This window comes from Pelmatolapia mariae, linkage group LG2 (genome assembly GCF_036321145.2).
Source record: "Pelmatolapia mariae isolate MD_Pm_ZW linkage group LG2, Pm_UMD_F_2, whole genome shotgun sequence".
NCBI lineage: Eukaryota > Metazoa > Chordata > Actinopteri > Cichliformes > Cichlidae > Pelmatolapia > Pelmatolapia mariae.
The window spans coordinates 22,137,220-22,159,482 of NC_086228.1; the positions used below are offsets into that span (position 1 = coordinate 22,137,220).

The following is a 22,263-nucleotide window of genomic DNA, read 5'->3' on the forward strand; positions in this document are numbered from 1 at the left end:
AGACTCGGTGGTCCTTCTGCATCTAAAGGACAAAGGTCACTCTTTCGAGGATGCCAATGTACACATTTTGGACAGAGAGGACAGATGGTTTGAAAGAGGAGTAAAAGAAGCCATCTATGTCCACTGTGAGCGACCATCTTTGAACAGAGGCGGTGGCTTACGACACCAACTGTCTGCCATCTATAGTCCAGTTTTCAGATCCCTTCTCAGATGCCTTAACACCCACTCACATCCTGGGCCATCTGACCTCAGGAAACCACATGATAGGGTGGGGCTAGGTTTCACAATGAGCTCACCTGAAACCTTGGCTGATTGCGACCTACACCCGTTTTCACACCTTGGCTCATGTGATTAGGTAGAGGATCATTAGGGGGTCCATTGTCCCTCTTGGGGGGGACACTCCCACATGGCTTAAATCTGGGACTCTCCACCATTTGACCTTAGAACTGAAGAAGCTTCTCGGATGAGAGGTGAAATGTCTTCAAGCAACTTAAAGAAGTCCAGAACCCAGAACCTTCACAGACATGACACATGTCTTTCATTTTGTAATCATTGTTGAGAAATTTCACATCCACTAGTCAATACAGTCTGGCCCCAAACCCTTTACCTTTACTGCAGCACTCAAACAGTACACCATTGAATATGTGAAAAAAACAAAACACTTCAGCAATATTTTAAAGCAAGTACATTTTTTTATAGCTTGAAAGTTTCAGAGAGACTTTGGCCTCCTCTGCCTGGTATACGTTTTTACATGCTTTTATAGGTGTTGTTAAAACTATATACATACTCAGTTTTTTAAATGTTTCTTACTTATTTTCTCTATTTCTATTCCTATTGTTTTTCACCAGTGTAGTTATGCTCTTTATGAAAATCAAAACAGTTGCAGAAAAGTCCATTCTGTACATTCCCTAATAATGTACTTCTGAGTTAACAAAGAGGACACAGCTTCACAACCACTAGTGAGCTTCACAACCACTAGTGCATTTTTTCCTGTTGCGCTCCATAAAAATATCTTCTCATATACTTTGTAGTACTCTTTAAAATCATATTATTTTCCACAATATATTAAGTTTATATTCTTATGACGTTAGAGGTGGTTAGGGGAGAGGGCAGTGGACACAACTGTAAAAATTTTTTTTAAATAAATAAATAAATAAATATATATAAATATATATATATATATATATAGGGGATAAAGCTAATGAACCCCACAGATGCAATGTTTGGATTGAGAGTGTAGCTAAAGAATACAGAGAAGCTCAGAGTTACAATATCTCTTTATGGATATAGAGAAAGCGACCTCACTAAAAATTACAATTGAAGTTATTAATGTGACTTACTAAAGCTGCTCTGTCACCAAGGAAACACATGCAAAATATCACACTTATTCCTGGTTAAACTGTTTAAAATAAAAATATCGGGACTTTGTCGTGATAAGAGAAACGGTTGTGTTACGAATATTACCTAGGTGACGCGCCTTTTGACCTGATTTGCCGTGTGACGTGAAAACTGTCGCAAAGTGGCGCAACCCACACACCGCTGGCCCTCCACTGCTGAGCAGGCGTGGGGTTGCATTAGCTTTACTTGATAGATGTTTTTGTGACTTTTATCTTATTTCTCTGAACGTAGTCTAAAGCAGACACCGTGACACAATTTGACCCACTCGAGGAACGCTGTAACGACGACCAACGACGATGTTTAAAAAGTACGTTATTGGTTATTTTAAGTGTTGTAGTTAGCAACAGCTAGCTCACTGATTAGCATCCTCGAATTTTTAAGTGGGCTCAGCTAATAAGACAAGCAGGCTCAACTTATGATAATATGTGAGATATTTTGTTGTCGATATAAATTTTAGGCTGCGGCGGACTAACAGAAAATAAAGGTTGTTTAAGGGTGCTGTGTGATGTCTGAAAATATGCAGACGCATATGGTTTGCCTGTTATGACTGAGCTGATTGAGTTACTTACAGGTCCTACTTGTCGCTGTGTGCTGAAAGAACGTGAAAAGTGACATTTCAAACACTGAAACTAGAAGTGTTTTGAAAATATCCATGACCATTATATTAATAAATTTAAGCAGATTTACGTCGAAAATTTTTACTTGAGCTTACACATATTGGCGACGAGGGAGATAGATGGATGGACAGATCGAGGTACAATTACTTTATATGATAAAATCAGGTGTAAGTTGTTGACGTAAACAGGCCAAGCAGGATGCCTCCTTAATCACTTTTATCTGCTCTCTTCTCATGCTGACTGTGTACTAGGGGGATAATAGGTTTAAGACTGTTTATAGATGCATTTGGATTTTGAAACATACCTCCTGTGAGGAATCCATGGAAAAGTTCAGGGCTGGGGTGTAATCAGCATATGAGAACATTTGTTGCCAACTTTTTTTCAGTTGCTCTCTTTTAGGGATTAAAACAGCACGTCTCCTGTGTCACACCAATCCCTTGCATGTCTTACAGTATAAATCTATGAACCTCCTATGTGGTCTTCCTGTTTTCTTTCTACCTGCCAGCTCTATATTCAGCATACTCTGGCCAATATATCTACTGTCCTTCCTCTGCACATGTCTAAACTATGCCAGGCATACCATACATCATAACCCCAAGTTTAAGATAAGATAAGATAAGATAAGATGACCTTTATTAGTCCCACACGTGGGAAATTTGTTTTGTCACAGCAGGAAGTGGACAGTGCAAAAGTTATGAAGGACAATTAGAATAAAATAAAATAAGAATAAATACAGTACACATCTGTACAGAATAGAATAAAAATAGAATACTATATACAGTAGAATAAAATAGAATAAAATATACAATAGGATAAAAATAGAATACAAATGCTATATACAACAGAGTGAAAAATACAACGGTGCCAAAAATACAACTGCCGCAATCCAAGATAGCGGCAGTGAACGTAGTAAAAGTGTAAAACTTTTAATCTCTCTGCCACTGTTGTGCATTTGTGACTCACTAAATAAACTATGTGGATCACTAACCAGACCATGAATGTACTGCAGCAGTGTCTTTCAGTGCAAGTCGCCTCCCACAGAAAGCATTGTGGGTTATTGCCACGATGCTGATGAATGTTGCTTGCTTGCTTATGAGCAAAGCAAATCCAGTTTTTCGTGCTTTTCCAACCTTGCTAGTGGAACGTGCTACCTCGGGAGTGCCATCACTCAAGTTCTGGCGTCTGAGTTCTGGGATAACTAGAAAGCAGCAGTTAGACTTCACTCTTGCTGCTAACCTTCTGGCAAAAATCGCCCATAATACTTTCCCCCCACTCCTGCCTCTTCTTCAGTTCTCTTGTGTACCGTCTTTAGTTTATGGTAATTGACTTCAGGGACTTAAACTGATCCACTTAGTTCCAGAGAACTCCCAGCTATGGGGACCAAAAGCCAGCACACTCATAGGGGCCATTCCAAACCTGGATAAATGTGGGCTGTGTTAGGAAGGGCATTCAGTGTGAAATCTTTGCCAGATCAAAGATCACAAAACAGCTATTGTGTTGACAGCAAATATTTTATTCAACATGATGTATATCTATAATGTGTAACATGGGTCGAGAGATATTGGTTGTTTTCTAAAACCATGTTTAAAAGGTATAAATCTAATTTTTAATGCCTGCATACGTTCCTGATGTTTGCTACAGCACAGTGACTAAATACTTTAACTTAAGGCTCAGTTTCAGTGTTTTTTTTCTAGAGTTAAATGTGTTACCTTTTCTCCTTTCAGATTTGATGAAAAGGAAAATGTGTCCAACTGTATCCAGCTGAAGACATCAGTGATCAAAGGTATCAAAAATCAGCTGTTGGAACAGTTCCCTGACATCGAGGCATGGCTCAATCAGATAATGCCGAAAAAGGACCCTGTGAAGATAGTGAGATGGTATGATTGCTCATTTTAATATCTGTTATTTTTATATGTGGTGTGATGCCACACATGGTAAACATCGCCCTGTCTCAACTTTTTTTTTTGAATATCTTGCTACGTCAATTCAAACATTTGATGTTTTCTTTTCTCTGTGGTGAATAATAAGATTTCCAAATCATTGCATTCAGTTTGTATTTACTTTCACACAACCTTCCGAATCCGAACTGAGTTTGTAGATTCATCCCTACATTTGCTGTTTATTTATTGCAGCCATGAACACATTGAAATCCTGACAGTGAATGGAGAGCTGCTTTTCTTCAGACAGAGAGAAGGACCTTTCTACCCAACCCTCAGACTGTTGCATAAATGTATGTGAGACCTAATGTCGGCTTATTGCTCGCTGTATTTTAATTTCCGCCTTCTGATGACCTTTCTGGGTTTTTTTGGTTGTTGTTGTTTTTCCTTCTCGTAGATCCTTTTATTCTTCCACACCAGCAAGTAGACAAAGGGGCCATTAAATTTGTCTTGAGTGGAGCCAACATCATGTGCCCCGGGTTGACATCGCCAGGCGCTAAACTCTACCCAGCTAAGGCTGACACAGTTGTCGTATCCTTTCAGACGTGATGCTCTGTCTTCTAGGTTTAAGCATTTATTCTATTTTATGTGAACTCCCCCATTGGTTTGTCTTTAATAAGTGAATTCAGGCCATCATGGCAGAGGGGAAACAACATGCACTTTGTGTTGGCGTGATGAAGATGTCTACAGAGAACATGTAAGACTTTACTGAGTAAATCCCTCACTAGTTGCTGCTGCTTCTTTTTTCTTAATTGTGCTCAACCCGCCCTTTTGTTTTGCAAACAGAGAAAAAGTCAACAAGGGAATCGGGATTGAAAACGTCCACTATCTGAACGATGGACTGTGGCACATGAAGACGTATAAATGATAACGCCAGCCATTTGGAAGATGTACGGAGCTCCTGATATCGAAGCATGAGCTGCCAGTCAACTGTTTACACCTAGAGACTTAGCTGTGTAATCTACTGGAGGCTTTGAATCAACCGTCACTGTCATGCAAAAATAAAAGAAAGAGCTTGCTTTAAAGTGTATCTCAGTTGGCATTTTGTATTGCGGGAAAAAAAATTGTAAAATGAACCACTTAAACAAAACTTGAACATGTCAACATGCTCTGATGTGCAGTTGCAAGAAAACGTTTGTGTGAATGCTTTGTAATTAATAAAGGTTTCTTGATTTGATTTCTCATGAAAATACAGTCTGCTCTTCATCTAAAGCCGTAATTACGGACAAATACAATCTGATTAAAAATGCACAAACAGTTGGACTTTTCCTGTCTTTATTAAACGGGCTGGAAAAGAACGTTGAAATTAATAGCTTGAACCTCCATAAAATTTTTCTCATCCCCCAACTGGTCAAAGTACATGGCTACCCCACCCTGAATCTGGTTCTGATGGAGTTTTCTTGCTGTTAAAAGGGAGTTTTTCCTTCCTACTGCCGCCCAGTGCTGTGGGTACTTCCTCTTTAGCTGTACTGTTTACTTCTGTACGTTGTATTATATCACCTGATGTCCCCTGAGCATCAGATAGTGGAGTGTTGCCACATGCATAAACATTGTCATTTTAAGCATGCAGACCCTGAAATAACCAGGAAGCCCCATACCATGATGCTCCCTCCACTGTGCTTCAAAGCTGGTATGAGGTCTTCCTCTTTGGTCTTCCATTAACACAAAGACAGATTTTTCCAACTTCTCTAGAAAAACAGTTGTTATTGAAGAATGGTTCACATAAACCAGACTTCGTGAGTGCGGTCTTTATTTTTATGGATTGGCACCACTACAGGGCACAAATCCTATATCTACTTAACTGTAATGCCTGACTCCAAGTAGCACTGGGAGAAGTGATTAGCTCAGAGATTCTTACCTTTCCCAGCCTGCACTGAGAGCGTTTTAAATAACAAATCTGCTTAATAAAAATATTGAAATTAGCTACTTTCAGTTGCTTCCTTGTGGCAAGTAGTCACCACAACATGTAGCACAACATTTGATTTGGCAGTTTTGCACCAGATGACCTTGCTGACGCACCCCTTAAAGGGGATTTACACTTATTTGATTTACTGGAACTGAACCAGCGTCACTTTTGTGTTAACCATTACAGCACTGGAGGCACTCACAATAAAGAAAGAGATGTTGGAACTAATTATGTATTATTTTCTGTCATCTTTATTTGCTGACTCTGATAAAGATCAGACCACAATTTCTTAGTAAGCAATTCAGAAATCTTTGGAGAAACTCACCTTTTCATAAAGCAGCATTTAATGATGCAGTTTGTCACCTCAGGATACAGGATGTGAACATATTTACATATTGAGCAAAGGCGTGTCAGTGTGCGCAGACGTTAGACCTGTTATTCTGCCTCTCTTTATTGCATGAACCTTGCCAGATCTACATGACAGGTTAAATAACATTCAAATATCCACTTAGAACTGATGCTGTTTACAGCACTGCAATAAGTGTTACTTTAATAGATCTAATAAAAAAAAGTTTTAAAAAATATAAAGTTCTTTAATTTAACATATGCTCTATTTCAGTCCATCCAGTGCTGGCATCTAACTACCAACACTTTCCAGTTGCTCCTGAGCCACTCCCATACACATAACTTATCCAACAGGTTTTTCATCTATCTCCAGTAGAGGGTACCTGGAAAACCTCTAAACAGAAGCATTCGGATCAGATGCCCATATCACCACAAATGACTGCTTTTGACATGAGGGAGCAGCACCTCTACTCTGAGCTCCTCATATCCCCAATGCTGAGCGCAGCAACCCTACAAAGTAAGCTCACTTTGGTCGCTTGCATTCAGGTCACCAAGGGGTTTGCATGTCCCTGTGATCCAGGAGTTTGTGTTGTCAGGAGAGATAACCCCTGGTAAGGTTTCCAGAGCAAACTAAGGGGAAATCTATGGAAGCCCGTTTCTGCCACTAAAAAAAAAACAAAAAAACAAAAAACAAGTATCCATAACTTGAAATTTCGACTTATTAACTCTAAATTTCGACGTATTAACAAACATAACTCGAAATTGGGAGAAACATAACTCGAAATTTCGAGTTAGCTCTGCCAATCAGTAATCTACGTGAATGAGGTCACTTTCTTGTTACCTGGAAGCATATGGCGCAGAGTGACGCGCACTCAAAACCAGATCGCAACAAATTGGTGCTTTCGCGAGTACTTTTGCTGATAGTAACGCCATATGATTCAGCTAATAACACAAGGATTTCATCATTTTTGAAGCCACGCTGAAAATACTCAGCAATCTGTGCATTCATGACTGGATGTAATACCGCTAGCTTAGCTGTAGCATTTGTACCTGAGGGCTTCAGCTTCTGGGTAACAAGGAAATGACGTCATTCACGTAGATTACTGATTGGCAGTGCTAACTTGAAATTTCGAGTTACTTTTCTCAAAATTTCAAGTAAATAAGTCAAAATTTTGAGAAAATAACTCGAAATTTCGAGAAAATAACTCAAAATTTTGAGTTATGAATTCTTTTTTTCCCCTAAGTGGCGGAAATGGGCTTCCATAGAAACCAGAGTAAGAGCAATAAAAAAAAAATTGCCAGTTTAGCCAGACCTGCCAGGATTTGTGAGGCGTAGCAAGATAAAACCCAGAAGAAATAACATGGATCTGCTGTCCTGGGGACCCACAAAGTGTGGTTGCAGGCACTGAGGTCAGGAGCAATCAGGACTGAGTGTCAGGGGCCTGAGTGTGTTGATTCCTAGGGATGGGTATTGATAAGATTTTCACGATTCCGATTCCGTTTTCGATTCTGTTTAACGATTCGATTCTTTATCGATTCTTATTTTTAAAAAAGGAGAACACTAAGGTAGATTAGCTTAGAACTTTGTTTTATATCTTCTCTTTGAACAAGATAGAAATTTAGGAGTAGCATGGCCTTACAAACCCAACAGTGAGATCTTAAGAGATCCACAGCCTACGGCTCTTCAATGGGGTGTCACAGGGTCCCCAGGAAAAAAAAACTGTAAATGTAAAATAATAAAATAAATATTCTTCTGTAGCAATAACAAAGTATAACATAAATTATTCTGTAGCAATTACAGAAGAATATCCAGTAATGTCCCTGCCCACAATAAAACACATTCACTTAACGAAAATCGGGGGATCTGCTGTGGCAAATGGGTGCAAGCCTTTTACCACAAACTTAGTCACTGCTCGGTGACATTCGTCTATCCTGGCCTGAAAGGAGACGCTACTGGTAGACTGCAGCGAGAACTGCCAGCATCTGAGCCAGCCAGACTCTGTCTGTCTCTCTCATCATGGTCACCTAAATGCAGCGCACAGTAATGGCAGGTTTTGTAATAAGGCAGATCGCGCTAACATAATATGCACTGTTAGTTGATTTACCTGCCGCATTAACGGGAGAGGACGTGCAAACGTTACCACTGCTGCTGGGTTGAGATTCACGAGTCCGGAGCGGAACTCGTGAATCCGGAGCGGAACTAAAAACACGACATTCATTTAAGGTCATCGCTTGTTTTGTGAGCAAATGCTTTTGCATATTCGTAGTGTTTCCTCCCTTAAATGAAATATCTACTTTGCAAGTATTGCAAGGTGCCCTGTTGTCATCCGTTCTCGTAAAGTATAACCAAACTTTGGAGCGTTTGAGCCGCTTAGGCGCCATGTTTCCTGCCAGGTAAATGACGCTCCGCAACATGGTGACGTCATTCGGGGCGACTGGAATCGATAAGGGAATCGTTTGCAAAAAATGGCAAACAATTCCAAGGAATTGAAACAGTGGGAACCGGTTCTCAACAAGAACCGGGTTTCGATACCCATCCCTATTGATTCCCATTCCCACAAATCTTTGCTGGCCCATTCAACACAAGAAATCCAAATTAAGTTTGTCTAATAATTATTTTTTATTTTGCTTTTTTTTTTTTTATACAAAAGTCACCTTATCCATTCACCTTGACTCCCATGTGATTTTAAAAGAAATGTGTTTTAACACTAAGATAGCCTTTAATTTGTTTATTTACAATGTCTTCATATGTTGAGATAACCAAGTATAACATTGCCAAAAAAGAAGAAGAAAAGTGTAGTAAACTTAGAGCTGGACTGCACAATAATTGGTTCAATACTGATTATTGGTGCTCCAATACATTCTTTAAATCAGAAAGGTGATTCCTTAACAAAAAAAAAAAAAAATAGAGGTTGTTCACTTGTGAAGAGTTAAATAATTAAACTCTCATTTACTTCATACCTTTAAGACCAAAAAGAAGACATTTTAAATACAAGATATGGAGACGACACATTTTTGATATGTTACCTGTCTTGATCTGCCTTCAAAGGATGAAACTTCTATTCAATCACACAGTAAAGGAATGGGCTGCTGATTGTGCCAAGTGCAAAAGGTACAAATTTACACAAAAAGGTTAATCCTACCCAGGATCCAGTTTTATAAACAGCTTTAGAAAAACATCTCCCCAAAGTTAAGTGTGCCGTCATAGAAGCACCACAGTTAAAATACCACATAAAGCTTGAAGAACTGAAGCTCTAATCGTTGTCCGAATCTTTAGGGGGATAAAACGTTAACCAATCATGAAAGTCGTGCCCGTAAGGACGAAGTCTGTAAACTCCAAACATCATAACGTGCATCTGATTTGGGGACATCCCGCCGTAAGTGACCGCCATGTCAGGGCAACAGCCCTCCACTACATCAGTGGGATTGTCCTGCATGCTCTGTTTTATCATGTTGACCACATTCTGCTTGTTGAACAGGCCCTTGCCATGTCTATCTTCGCCATTTTCCGCAAACACACCGGCATATTTCAGGCACAAGGCCAGCTGCTTGTCTTCACCCATCTTCCACAGCGTATGGGTTCTTTCAGGACATTGGCCTTCATCTTTGAACATGGTCATCAGCCTTTTCAGAGCTTCATAGCTTAGTACAATCCCACTGCTATACTCCACATACTCGAGCTCTCCTGACTTGACCGCATTTCCCAGGTAGAAAGGTTCATTGGGATCCTTTGCGAGAATGAGATATTTCAGATTCTCAATGATGGCGAATGTGGTGGGTTGGGCCACAAAGAACCAGCGCAGGTCCCCAGCATTCTCATACGCATGTATGAGAGCTTTGCGCAATCTTGCCCAGTCATCTTTTTCATTCAGGTCTACGGCTTCAAGTGCCTTGGAGCTCTCTGAGGTGTAAAACACAGCATTGTCACAGTGTTTGCTCCAAGTGTCCAAAACGGTGGCCCAGTACACAAGAGTCTTGGGCTGTACCATGATGATGCAGTAGACCCGCACTTGATTCTTCAACTCCTCCACTCGACTGTCAGAGAGGCGTTTCAGCTCGTCTTTAGTGGGAGCGTAAATATGGTGATGATGATGATCTTCTGTTGAGGACTCAGAGCTGAAATTAAAGCTGCCCAGGAACGACAGCACCAAGCAGAAGACGCCTCCCAATAGCATCCCCTTCATGAATGAGCACCCATCAGACAACATGATGGCAGACACTGGAGGAGTAAGAAAATTCATTACTAGGGTAAAGACAAGCATTTCAATATTATCCTGAAACCTAAGGGCTGTGATACAAATATTTTAACCATTTTTATAAAAGGAAGGTTTAAAAAGCATAAAGCAGACTCTTTTTTTAAAAAAAAATCAAATGCACAAACTTACTGCTTTAAATATTAATTGTGCTTGTTTGAGTAGTCACTGCCAAAGACCCATTTGCACCAGGAAATAGGCTGTAGATTGTGTTTAATTTTTAGCTGTAGTAAATAGGATTTCTCAACTTTTGGGATAAATATTATATCTATTTTAGTCATCTGTGATGCTAACTAGGTTTTTAATTGTTCAGCAGACAAAACAAGTGAGCTGAACAGCTTTCATTTTATTAATTTGAGCTTCATCTGGATAATAATAAAACTTCTGATGCCTGATGCAATTTGTGCCTACTCAATGTGGCACAAATTGTGGGGAAAACAAACCTATCTAAATGAGTATAAATCTGAAAATATACTCATAACTGTAAAAAATGCCACATAGAGATCACTTCGGACTCAACCTTGAAATTACTATCCAATTGAATTAAATCTATTGTTGAAATCGATAGTTTTGTTCTTCTCCTCTTTGTGTCTATTTGAATACACGCAGTATGGTATAACGTTACAAGTTATTTAAAGGAATGGGAGTGGTTCCTGACTATTCATTCATATCTCTGCCTCAAAATTTTGAGCACTAACTGCCACTCAAAATTTTGTACTGTTGCTCACTCCTGCCACTTTATCTCATGTGCAATATCCCATCGTATGGAGGAAAGACCTAATCAACTCTATCATCAAGGCTTGTCAATCACATTGTTTGACGCAATCAGCTTGCACTTCTAGTTTGACGTGTCTTCACTACATAGAGACTCTCAGCTTTACATCAGGTTATTTATAAATTAATAATAAAAATGATTAAAAAAAACATCATACTTGTTTAGAAATACTTCGAGACAAACGACAAACACCCAACAGGCTAGCAGTGTTGTTGTCAAACTGCGCAAAATCATTCTAAATCGCTGATTCAACGTCGATAACTTTATAACAGCACTGGGAACCAACTGTTAGCTGTTAGCTCCCTGCCTTCTCAGTCTTACACTACGAGGCTCACTCGGGGGTCTTTCTAGCACCACCACTACAACAAGCAGAAGGAATTTACTGTACCTAGAAGCGTTACTACTGTCGTGCCTCCTGTTGTTCTCCTGTCTTTCCAGTCTTTATTCAGCCAGCTGTCCTGTTTGGAATGACTACAAACGTCACCCAGCATTAGAGCCAACTGTTCTTCTTCTACGACCTCAATAAAGCAGACTAGACGCTACAGCTGCGTGACACTGCCACCTACTGGTTGTTCACTACGCGTGTCACACTCGTCTTCTTCTTTGGTGGCTTATAACCCATATAAGGGTGTATTACGGCAACCCACATGGCGGCAATTTTGCACTTAATTTCAAAACCCAGTAGCAGACGTGGGCAGATTAAATACTGACAGTATCAATACCAATGACTGATGTTGAGAATAGCACAAAAAAGGAAGCTGATGTCAATGACATACAGTATAAAAAGTGGGGGTTATCTTAGTATTTCTTTACTGGGTGTAAAGAGAGGTAGCTTGTAGCATGAGGCAGTCTCTGCAAACTTAGTCTACAATGCTATGAAAATTCAATAGAGAGAGGAGGCATGCAACTACAGCAAAATGGTGTTTCTTTAAGAAGCTTCAAAAGTGTTTTAATCAGCAGAACACAAACACAGTATTAAGGAAAATGAAGATATATGGACGAGAAAGGCCCTACACCAGACAGAAGATTAGGGACGTAACTAGTTTCAAGAACTCCTGTTAGTGTTTGTAAGGACAGCATAGGCGTTGAACATCACATCCACAGCTGCAGGATCCAAACTGCAGAATGTGCGACGGTGATGCTGAGACCACACCTTGCAGCAATCTGTATACAATGTTAGTACAGTGTACTGGAATAAAAGTCCTGAAGATGGTTGAGAAGAAAAGGGCTAAGGTTCAGTGGGACTTCTGAGTGAAGGTTTCATTTGGCCTTTTGAATCCCAGGGAATAAATAAGATAGCTTCCAGGTGTGCTGGCTGGAACAAGTGGCAGGAGCAACCCCCACCCAAGGGCAGGATAAGACTACAGTCCTACCCAAACCTGAGAAGAGGTGCAGAAAAGGAAGAGAATGAGCAACATGACACTGGTGAACTTTGCACCAGTGTCCTTTTGCTTTTGTTAAAGACTAACATAGGTGTCCTCTTTGCTTCCTTTTATTCCATAGTTCCTTCTGCTCTAGTTTTCTTTAATATTGCTTATGACGCACATTAACATGAGACAAACTAACACTGGAGGAGAAACATATAAAACAGAAGCTTGAGACTGAGGAAAAAACAATTGGATAAACTCTGGGGGAACTGAACACACAAGAAATTAACTTAAAGTAGAAACTGAAGCTAAATAAACACCAAATATTTAAGACCTCTAGAATGATAAATTATATAGACTCCATGAGTAGTTATAGTATAGAGGAACTAGAAATGAGGTAGGTGTTGTCACTTGCTGCACTTTCCCCCCCAAGGGGACACCACAATGGACAATGCACATATTTAAACTGGAAAAAAATTTATGCAACCCTCCTATTTATCCAGTTTTGGCACCTTCACTAAGAGTGTGTCTGCTTGCGTTTCCTCCCAGGTGCAAACCAGGGCCTTTTTGTACTCCAGACAAATGTGATAACCACTTAGCTGTGGAATCACCAGATAGAAAACCAAACAATAAAACTAAAACTCAGCATACTGTAACAGTGAAATCATGAACCAAAACACAGCAGCAGAAAAAAGAAAGTTATTACTCTGACAATCATGCATTTTCATTTAATCAGTATTGCTTTCAAAGTTAAAAGTCCCTAAACAGGTACCAAATTAAGAAAATGTATATATAGTTGCTGCTGTTCAGCTGTTGACCAGCTATAAGCACTCAGATGCTTCTCATAAAACATTTTATATCCTCTCTCTGGGACACATCTTCAGTGATATTCCTTGGATCATGCGGTGTTCCGGATCTTTTGACATCAGACACCATGGCCCAGGTCAGCCAACCAAAGCCATGAGTTGTGTCCTAGTGGCTTTCTCAGACACCTTCTGGGCTTTCCTGTAATTCCCAGTTGCTTAAGGACTTAGAGTGACCATCCTGCAAAACCTCTACAGCCAACCCTCTATCGGCTCACTCAAAGTCTTCCAGCCTGCTATTTCTTCATCAGCTCTGGGTACTTTGCATATTTCTTCTTGTTTGCGTCTTCCAACCTTCTTCCCAGATCACAATAAGCTCCAGCATTAACAGGGTTTTGCCTTGGAGGTGATGATCATGCCTGGGTGGAGTAATGTCATGACAGTGTCTTGTGGAGATTTCATCATGATCAAAACTTTCGAGTTTTTCACAGGTTTCGAGCCAACTTTCTTTTTTCAAGAAAATTGGCTCGAACTAGACTATATTTGACTGAAAACAGTCAAATATAGTCTCCAGCTCAAGATGTAAAACAGTGATCTAAATTCTACATTATGGGAATTAACAGATAACTGATGTATTCGTTTTTACAGCACTTATCTTTTATTTTTTCTTTACCTTTTTTTAAATAATTTGATTTATTTATGCATTTGAAACTGCACTGTAAAATGTAATATTGTGTTTAATTAAAAATATTAAATAGGCTGAACTCAATTTTTATCAATTTGTTATTAGAACTCAATTTAAATAACTTACCAGTACTTTTTATGCAAAAACGCTGATAAACTCGATTAATTTGAGTTGTCCTAACTTAGAAAAACTAAGTAAGCTGGAAGTTTTGCTTCTCAGTGCGGAAGGATGAAAGATGTGTTTTGAAAATGCCACGTGACTACCGTCCTCCTCCCTCGCGGATCAGTCCGCATGTTCACGGTGCCAGCATTTGTTATGGAATATGTTGAGCAAACCCGGAGAAGCGTCAGCTCAAGAGACTATTGTTGTCATTACTTTGGATCTTTACCTGATACACTGACTTGGTGAGTAAATGTTTACTCTTATTCAAACTGATTTTGTGGCTTCTCTTAGTTTAGCACCAGGTTTAAAATCTTGCTAGCTAGTTAGTGTTAGCCTAGCATTGCTGCTGCCGCTGGGCTCATGTTACTTAAAAATTAACACCACAGCCTTAAAAACCTTACATAAAACTATGTCGGTGAAATTTTCTGTTGATCGTTTGAAATAAAAAAAGTGAGATAAGAGCCCAGACAAAATTCTTTGGGAGGTGCAGCCGTTAGGGGTGGGATAGGGTGTGGGGGGTGGATAACAGAGCTCTCCGAAAACGTGGAAGCACTTTTGCAAATATGTGATATTTTGATAAATTAAGTAGATATTTGAGCATTACACAGCTACATTCTCGCCTGAAAATATCTTAAAAGGTTATTTTGTGATCCAGAAAGGGTAGTCTGGGGAAAAGGAGGATCGCATTTGTCGGCCACGGTTGTCGGAGCCTGTGCGTACTTGTAAGCGCGGCAATGGCGGAGGAGCGCGGCTAAAAAACTTATTACTTTTTCTGGGTCACAAAATAAACTTTTAAGATATTTTCGGGCGAGAATGTAGCTGTGTAAAGCTCAAATATCTGCTCGATTTATCAAGACATCACATATTTGCAAAAATGCTCCGACGTTTTCGGAGACGTCCATTTTTTTTATGCTTTGTGGCAACTTTAGAACATCTGTGGCATCTATTAATGCCAAATCTAGCCTTTATTTAACAACATAAGCAAACTCTATGTTACAGTGATTGCACAGCCATTAAGGATCAAATCAGTTTCTGAAAAATGTTCTGTTTTTTCTCCCTCTGCTTGCTTCTTACTGTCTTTGAGGCTCGGGACCAGCACTCCTGTTGTTGGACAGAAAGACATCAACTCAGTGGTAAGTATTTTGGTTTTCCAATATATTAGCAACTGTCAGTGACATTTATATTAATCAGGCTGAACTTTAATCATACTTTAGATCAGCCTGTTTTACTTATTGTTTTATTTGTGCTTTGGTTTGGGGAAGTTGTTTCTTTACTGATCTTTTCCTGTCTTCTGTTATTAGACTTGAGATATGACTGCACTATGCTGTTGCTGTGACTCCAGTTAATTCTACAAGACATGCTGTGTAAGTAAACAAACAACAACAGTTTGGTCTGCATTTCTTCAAACTTAGTTTAGAGGGTCTACACTGTATATAGTGAAGTCTGCAAGTTTTCTAACAGCAAAATTTGTTTTGTGCCCAAATCATTTTGCACATCATTAGAATGAAAGTTATTGCCCATGTTTGCATAGCCCTTTTTAAAATGATGCTTTCATGACATTATTGTGTGTTGGGTGGTGGTCAGGGCTATCCAGACTGACAATTGGGACATTGAATGTCACCCCTCCGGTGGGGAGGGAGCCTGAGATCGTCTAAATTTGAGTCTGTTTTATACCAAATGCAGAAAAAAAATGTTTTAAGAAAGCAATTAAGTTCATGTTCCAAAAATATGATTGTTTGCTTGCAGGACAACAGGAGAGATGAGTCCTCCGTCACAGATGGTGTGGTCAGTGAAGATGGTCGCCTGCAGGTTCAAGCTCATTGCATCTCCAACCCACATCCACTGCCACTGTACTTAAGGGAAGTTAAAGACTTTCTTCTGCACTTACATTTGGATCACCTCGATCCATGACAGTCATTCAGGCAGTAATGCCTGGACTGGAAACAAGCCATCCTTAAAATATTACAACATTCCAGCTCCTGTGTTAGAATGAAAAACAAATGTGTTGTTTAAATTAGAGACTGCACTTGTGACAGAACAACAAATATTTTATTTTGATTATATAAGTGAGTACAAAAACTTGTGGTAGGCCTAAACTTATTTTCAGAATAATTACATCTGAGACTTTGTTTCATTGTAAGATTATAACAGTGATGGCAACATAATTGTTTGTTGTTCAGCAGAACAGTGTCCAGTATGTTGGCTGTTGTACTTTGTTGTGTTTGAAAATAAAAGTTGGGCTCATTTTAACATCATTACAAAAATTGTTGTTAATTATTTTTAATCATATTCAGGTTACCACAAATTGTTTTTTCATTTAGTTGAACTTGAAATGTTTGTCAGTAGGTAAACAATTAGCATTGTACAGTCAGAAATATCAAGTTATTCTTAATACTGCAGACTTGCAATGTATAAGTTGTCCTAACAGTCATCCTAAGTAAGCTTTACTTAGTTTTTTTGAGGCAACGAGTTTCCATAATTTTTTTGAGTTCTGGGAACTAACAAGGCTGTACAGTGTACTCAAAATGAGTAAGTTGCCCTAAATTGGTCATCTTAAGTAAACTTGATCCAATTTTTTTGAGTTCTGGGAACAAATGAGCTTGTACAGAGTACTCAAAATAAATAAGTTGTCCTAACTTAGTCATTTTTAGCTAAGCTTTACTCAATTTTTTTGAGGCAACGAGTTTCCATAATTTTTTTGAGTTCTGGGAACTAATTAGATTTTACAGTGTGAGCTTTTGGCCTTAAACCTGAACCTTTGCTGTGTCTTTGCTTCTTTCCATTCATTGCTCAGTTGTCAGATGCATCAAATGTTGTTTTCAGCTGTAATTTCAGAGACATGGAGACAATAAATCACCTGAAGCCATGCACACTCATCTGAGCATGAGGAATCTTTCAGTTTGACAAAAGCCCTGCAGGCTCCTCAAACAACAGAAAACTCTAAATGTGCCACTCTTGTTGAGTTTGCCTTTGATTTATAAACTCAAATATATTGTATTGTAAACTTAAACTTATAAGTAGTAAATAATTTATCTCTAATTTATTTATAATTTAAAGTTTGATTTAAAAGGGATGATGCAGTTTAACTTGGTTCTAATGCAGACATCCATTCATTTTAATCAGAGGTGCAGGGGAGGCTAGAGCCTATCCCAGCTGTCACAGGGCAAAAAGTGGTGCACAGCCTGAACAGGTGGCCAGTGCATTGCCAACCTAGCACAAAGAGACAATCATTCCCACCAATAGAGAGTCACATATTAATCTAACTCTATTTCCTTGGACTGCAAGGAATCAGGAGAACCCAGAGAGAACCCATGCATGCTCCACAGCCAACCAGTGGATCTGAAAGACCTTCTTGCTGTAAGGTGACAGTGCTAACCCCTGCATCACCATCCTAACATAGGCTGTGACATCCAATATGTACAAGTATTAGTTTACATACGGTAGGTGCAAAACTATAACTTAAATTCCCCCAAATAATTTTGCTGATCTGAGTTGCCTTTAGTCAGGGTTCACTGTGAAAGATTTGCTGCCTGTGATCAATTTCATTTCCCCTGTTTGTGTTCCTCATAGATGACAAGTTGTTTGGGTTTTTTTCCCCCCATAAAAACGGGAATGAAATCTTTATTACACAAACCTGAAACTGCAAAGTATTACTGGCTCAGGTAAGTGCTGCTCTGCAGAAACGGGTCAAGGTTTTCAGACCGAGAGAAAAACATAAAAAAAATTCGAGTGGTAGAGAGCCGGGAGGCAGGTGAATCAAATTGTTGTCCTTCAAGCAGAAGGAGGACTGCTTTAAAAAAAAAATGGGAAAAAAAAATGTTAATTTTTTTTATGTGTGTCCAATAACTTCTAGTGATTGCCAACAATGCATATTTAATTTTTTCTAATGATAATTTCCAACATTTTGGCATGTTGCACTTTATAACGCATGCATACAGAAGGGAGCAGCATTGTATTATTATTTATATCCAGCACTTACAATGTCACTTCCTAACATGAGCTGCACCTCATATTCATACAGAAATGGGAGAAAACTGAGTTCAAATACTTTGGAAACACAGAAAATATGAAGTCACACTCTCTTGTTTCACTAGAACTCAATTCAAAAGGAATTTGAATATGTATATATATATTTGAATATATTTCAATATATCTATCTCTCTCTCTCTCTCTCTCTCTCTCTCTCTCTCTCTCTCTCTCTCTCTCTCTCTCTCTCTCTCTCTATATGTGTGTGTGTGTGTGTGTGTTTGTGTATGTGAACACACATATATATGTGTGTTCTTTTTGTGTGTTCTTTTGTACACACAAAAATATTCAGAACACAGTGAGACAGTCTGTTTAAAGAAGAATTTAATGTGATAAGATAAACATTATTTATCCCAGATTTGATACATATCTTTTGCTACAGTACAAAAAACCCCAAAAACAAATTGCTTAAATAAAACAAAATAAAATAAAATAATGCATACTGTTTAAAGTTTATACTTCACAATAAGCTGGACTTAGTTTTCTTTATAAGTGACTTTTATTTTGAAAGGGTAGCAGCGTACATTGAAGCCTACAGAGATTAGAAATACTCATTCAGAAATTAAAACTGAAACAGCTGGTCTGATGTCTGTACAGGGATGACAAAAACAATGACACAAGTATAACTTGTATTATGGTTTATAATTCTAGTATTTTGTATATTGTATTGTATAAGTATTATTTATAAGTATTGACCTCAGTCATAACTGATGGCCTCACGAAGTGACTCAGAAACCTTCAGTGACACACTTCCACCAGCCCAGTGATCTCAGACATGAGCAATGACACAATCAGGCAGCCCATCACGTAGAAATGGTGTCACACACAAACCATCACGGCGTCTCTGGACAGCCTCTGATTATTGTCGGAGAGTAAACATTTGTTTGGCTGCTCTGTACAAGCGCAGATAGGCTTCAGATGGATTGACAGGGTCCCCTAAATTGTGTCTATGACGCCTGATCCATCGCGTCAAGACCATTAAGAAGGAGGCTGGGTGAGATGATAGTGTATCGATCAGGTCATGATGGATGGGCCCTGAGAATATATAAGTGAAGTTCTCGGTCGAGTAAAGGGAGATGAGTTCAGATCTGGTCATCAACACAGAGACACCATGCTTTCTGCAGCTCTGTTTTACCTTGTAGCTGTGATTTGTTCAGCAACATGGACACACGCTCTCCCCCTTTACCCCGAGTCCAACCTGGAGCCACAGACAGGTAAGACTGTTTTCTTCTTTTCAGGTTATATTTCTCCTACTGATTTCTTTTTGCCATTTTTAAATCTCTTGACCTTTCACATTGTAACTTATCAATGAGATGTGTGATTAAAAAAACTGAAAAATGAATGAGAAATATGTTTCATCTGAACAGATTTTATTCAGAAACTAGTTTCAGAAGTGGAGGACGGCACCAACGCTGCAGAAGGCGAACAGAGAGATGTGAATAATATTTATCCTCTACTGGTGCATCACAATGGAGGGAGGGACTCATGGAATAAAGGTTAAAAAAAAACCCATAAATTTGCACGTAAAGAGGAGCATTACAAAGCAAAAAAATCATCAAATTTTGTGGTGAAAGCAGATTGTATAACTCTAAATTTTATAACTCGTTTCAGGGGTGAAAGATTCAGCACAGCAGGATAAGTTTGCAAACATGGTAAGTTTGATCATCTGCATATTTGTACACTAATAAGGCATAGACAGAGAAGTGAAAGATGCAGAAATGTTGAAACAATGAGAAGCTCAAAGTATCATAAAATAAAAAGAGTATTCTGAATGTGTGGGTAAAGGCGAGTTTGTGCCAGTGAAAACAGTGTCCCTGTGAACGCAGGGTCTGCATCTAATTCATCATTTTGCTTATTTTTAGGTCGAGGAGCTGAAAGAAGTTGTACTGAAATTGGCGGCCGCTGAGAAGCTTCGGTCACAGGGTTTCCTCAGATCAGAGCAGAGCCTCCCGAAAACGAACAAAAGAGGTGCGTGACTCAAATGCCACACCTGCTCGGCAACCAAAACGCAATGATCGAGTTAAAAAGAATGTTTAATTTCTGGGATGGAGTTTTTAACACAAGCAAAGATAAATTATTTACACTGTAAACAATGCCAGATGTATAAGCTTTAAGCATTTAACATCTGCTTTATAACACATGTAGCATAGCTTTTGCATGATATAAAGACATTTTTTATTAAGGTGAGTACAGATAGAAAGGTTAAAACATTTCACTAATAGATATTGCCATGAAACTCCTCCAGCGGATTACACGCATTAGGAATATTAATATTATTTCTACTGCTACTACTATGGTGTATAATAAAAGGCAAAGGGAAAAAGGTAAAGCTATAAATCTCCAAAACTTTATGCCTTCCTTCATATTTGCTAAAGCTGTTAAGTGGGTTGAATGTTACCAGGCTGATTCTGGTCCCAGGGCCTTATATTTGACTATAAGACCACAGTACACTATGGTCATAAAAGACCATAGTGTCTCCTGCCTCTATAGTGATGATTCTTACTTTCTCAGTCTGTCAGTCAGTGTTTGCAGCCATTCCCCAATTCTCTGTGAAAAGTGCTCGTGATCATTAATCAGTTTAAGCCACAACAGTTTGCAAATCATCAATGAGAAAATGAATGTAAAGCTGCTGATTTTGCTTATTGTACAACTTTACTGTTTATAAAGTGAGCGAAACCAGCAGTCAGCTGAGACTGAAGATGTGGGTTGTATGAGTTGAATTTGCGATGAAAATTCTGCTGCCAGGTAAACAAATGATCTTTCTAACATACGCAGGTTATACTTTCTCTATCTACATTTGGACTCACTTGCATAATTTCTTCAGAACCAAAATCCAAATATTGAATAAAACGATAAAGTGATTCTGGAAATCCCATGTTATAAAATAATCCATAAGTAAGACCCAGAATGATATCTGAACATCCCCTGTATTTAAGCATTCAGGAGATATGCATGGAAATTAAAATGGAGAGTTTGGTCGTGATGAGTGCTGCTGAAGTGAAGATTTCTACCTGAAACAATGAAAAAAAAAATCTCATCTTGACATTGACTTGAATTGGCTTTATTGTAAACATCCATACATTTTCACTAAAAACCACCAGGAAAAAATGTCTAAAAGATATCACAGTGAACCTTCTAAAGCTGAATACCAACATACAGCTTTCTGAAATGTTATATTTAAATATGCAATAACTATGATACTACGTAGTTTAAATACAGTGCACCAGTAGATAACATGCAAATAAAATAAGGCATTATCATACATCTTCTTTCAAACTTTAACATTATCAGATTTTTTGTTTGCATGCTATCTCTTTGCTGCTGTATCACTGGAAATGTCCCTGATGTAAAGTGAAATAGTAAATGAATAGTAACTGAAATAGTAACTGAGTAAAACAACAAACAAAAAAAAGGTCCGGTGCATTAAACAAAACAGTGTACAGTATTTGTATTGTATCTGTAACCTCCCTGTGAATATTTAAGATAATATTTTATCCTGCAAAAATGTGCACTACACTACAGAGGAGTAAGTAGAGTATATAACAGATATTAATGCAATTACAAATCTCAGACATGTTCAGTTAGTTTAGAAAAACAAGAAAAATACCTTGAAGGGGAAAAAACTGACAAATAAAAGATGCGAGTAACATCTTTTTTTTTTCTCTTTGATGTCCCCAACAGCATGTTTCTGGAAATACTGTGTGACCAACTAGAGCTCAGAGACAGTAAGTACGATGTGGTTTCAGCACGGCCTGGTTTGAAGCGCTCTCCCTCTTCATCACCAGTTTTGTTTCCCACCACGTGGTATATTCATCGCCTGCACCGGATCAACAGAAGATATATTTTTGAAGCTGTAACATGTTTTTTTTGTGGCTGAAAATAAACTTGAATATCAGAAATGCCGATTCGTGTGGCCTGGTTTTACCCGTGAAAGTTCAAATGAATGATAGAAACCAGATTATGACAAAGAAATGTGGTATTTATTTTCA

General features: G+C 38.7%; 3 protein-coding genes and 1 long non-coding RNA gene across 4 annotated transcripts; 3 read left to right on the top strand and 1 right to left on the bottom strand.

Annotated features, from left to right (window-relative positions):
* The first annotated feature begins 1,525 nt into the window (after window positions 1-1,525).
* Window positions 1,526-5,209, top strand: mcts1 (MCTS1 re-initiation and release factor). Its single transcript, XM_063485923.1, has 6 exons — window positions 1,526-1,705; window positions 3,740-3,892; window positions 4,148-4,245; window positions 4,350-4,483; window positions 4,582-4,649; window positions 4,739-5,209. Exons 1-6 carry the CDS (start codon window positions 1,695-1,697, stop codon window positions 4,818-4,820), a joined length of 546 nt encoding a protein of 181 aa, XP_063341993.1. The 5' UTR covers window positions 1,526-1,694; the 3' UTR covers window positions 4,821-5,209.
* Window positions 5,210-8,812: 3,603 nt separating this feature from the next.
* Window positions 8,813-11,739, bottom strand: c1galt1c1 (C1GALT1-specific chaperone 1). The gene is made up of 2 exons (XM_063485936.1): window positions 11,620-11,739; window positions 8,813-10,422 (listed from the first exon to the last, which is right to left on the bottom strand). The coding sequence occupies exons 1-2, from the start codon at window positions 11,720-11,722 to the stop codon at window positions 9,458-9,460; spliced, it is 1,068 nt and encodes a 355-aa protein (XP_063342006.1). The 5' UTR covers window positions 11,723-11,739; the 3' UTR covers window positions 8,813-9,457.
* Window positions 11,740-14,312: 2,573 nt separating this feature from the next.
* Window positions 14,313-16,498, top strand: LOC134636119 (uncharacterized). Its single transcript, XR_010094998.1, has 4 exons — window positions 14,313-14,490; window positions 15,333-15,381; window positions 15,550-15,612; window positions 15,995-16,498. It is a non-coding gene; the product is annotated as an uncharacterized LOC134636119 (long non-coding RNA).
* Window positions 16,499-19,385: 2,887 nt separating this feature from the next.
* urp1 (urotensin-related peptide 1) lies at window positions 19,386-22,155 on the top strand. The gene is made up of 5 exons (XM_063483141.1): window positions 19,386-19,488; window positions 19,642-19,770; window positions 19,886-19,926; window positions 20,137-20,242; window positions 21,956-22,155. Exons 1-5 carry the CDS (start codon window positions 19,386-19,388, stop codon window positions 21,985-21,987), a joined length of 411 nt encoding a protein of 136 aa, XP_063339211.1. The 3' UTR covers window positions 21,988-22,155.
* Window positions 22,156-22,263: the final 108 nt, after the last annotated feature.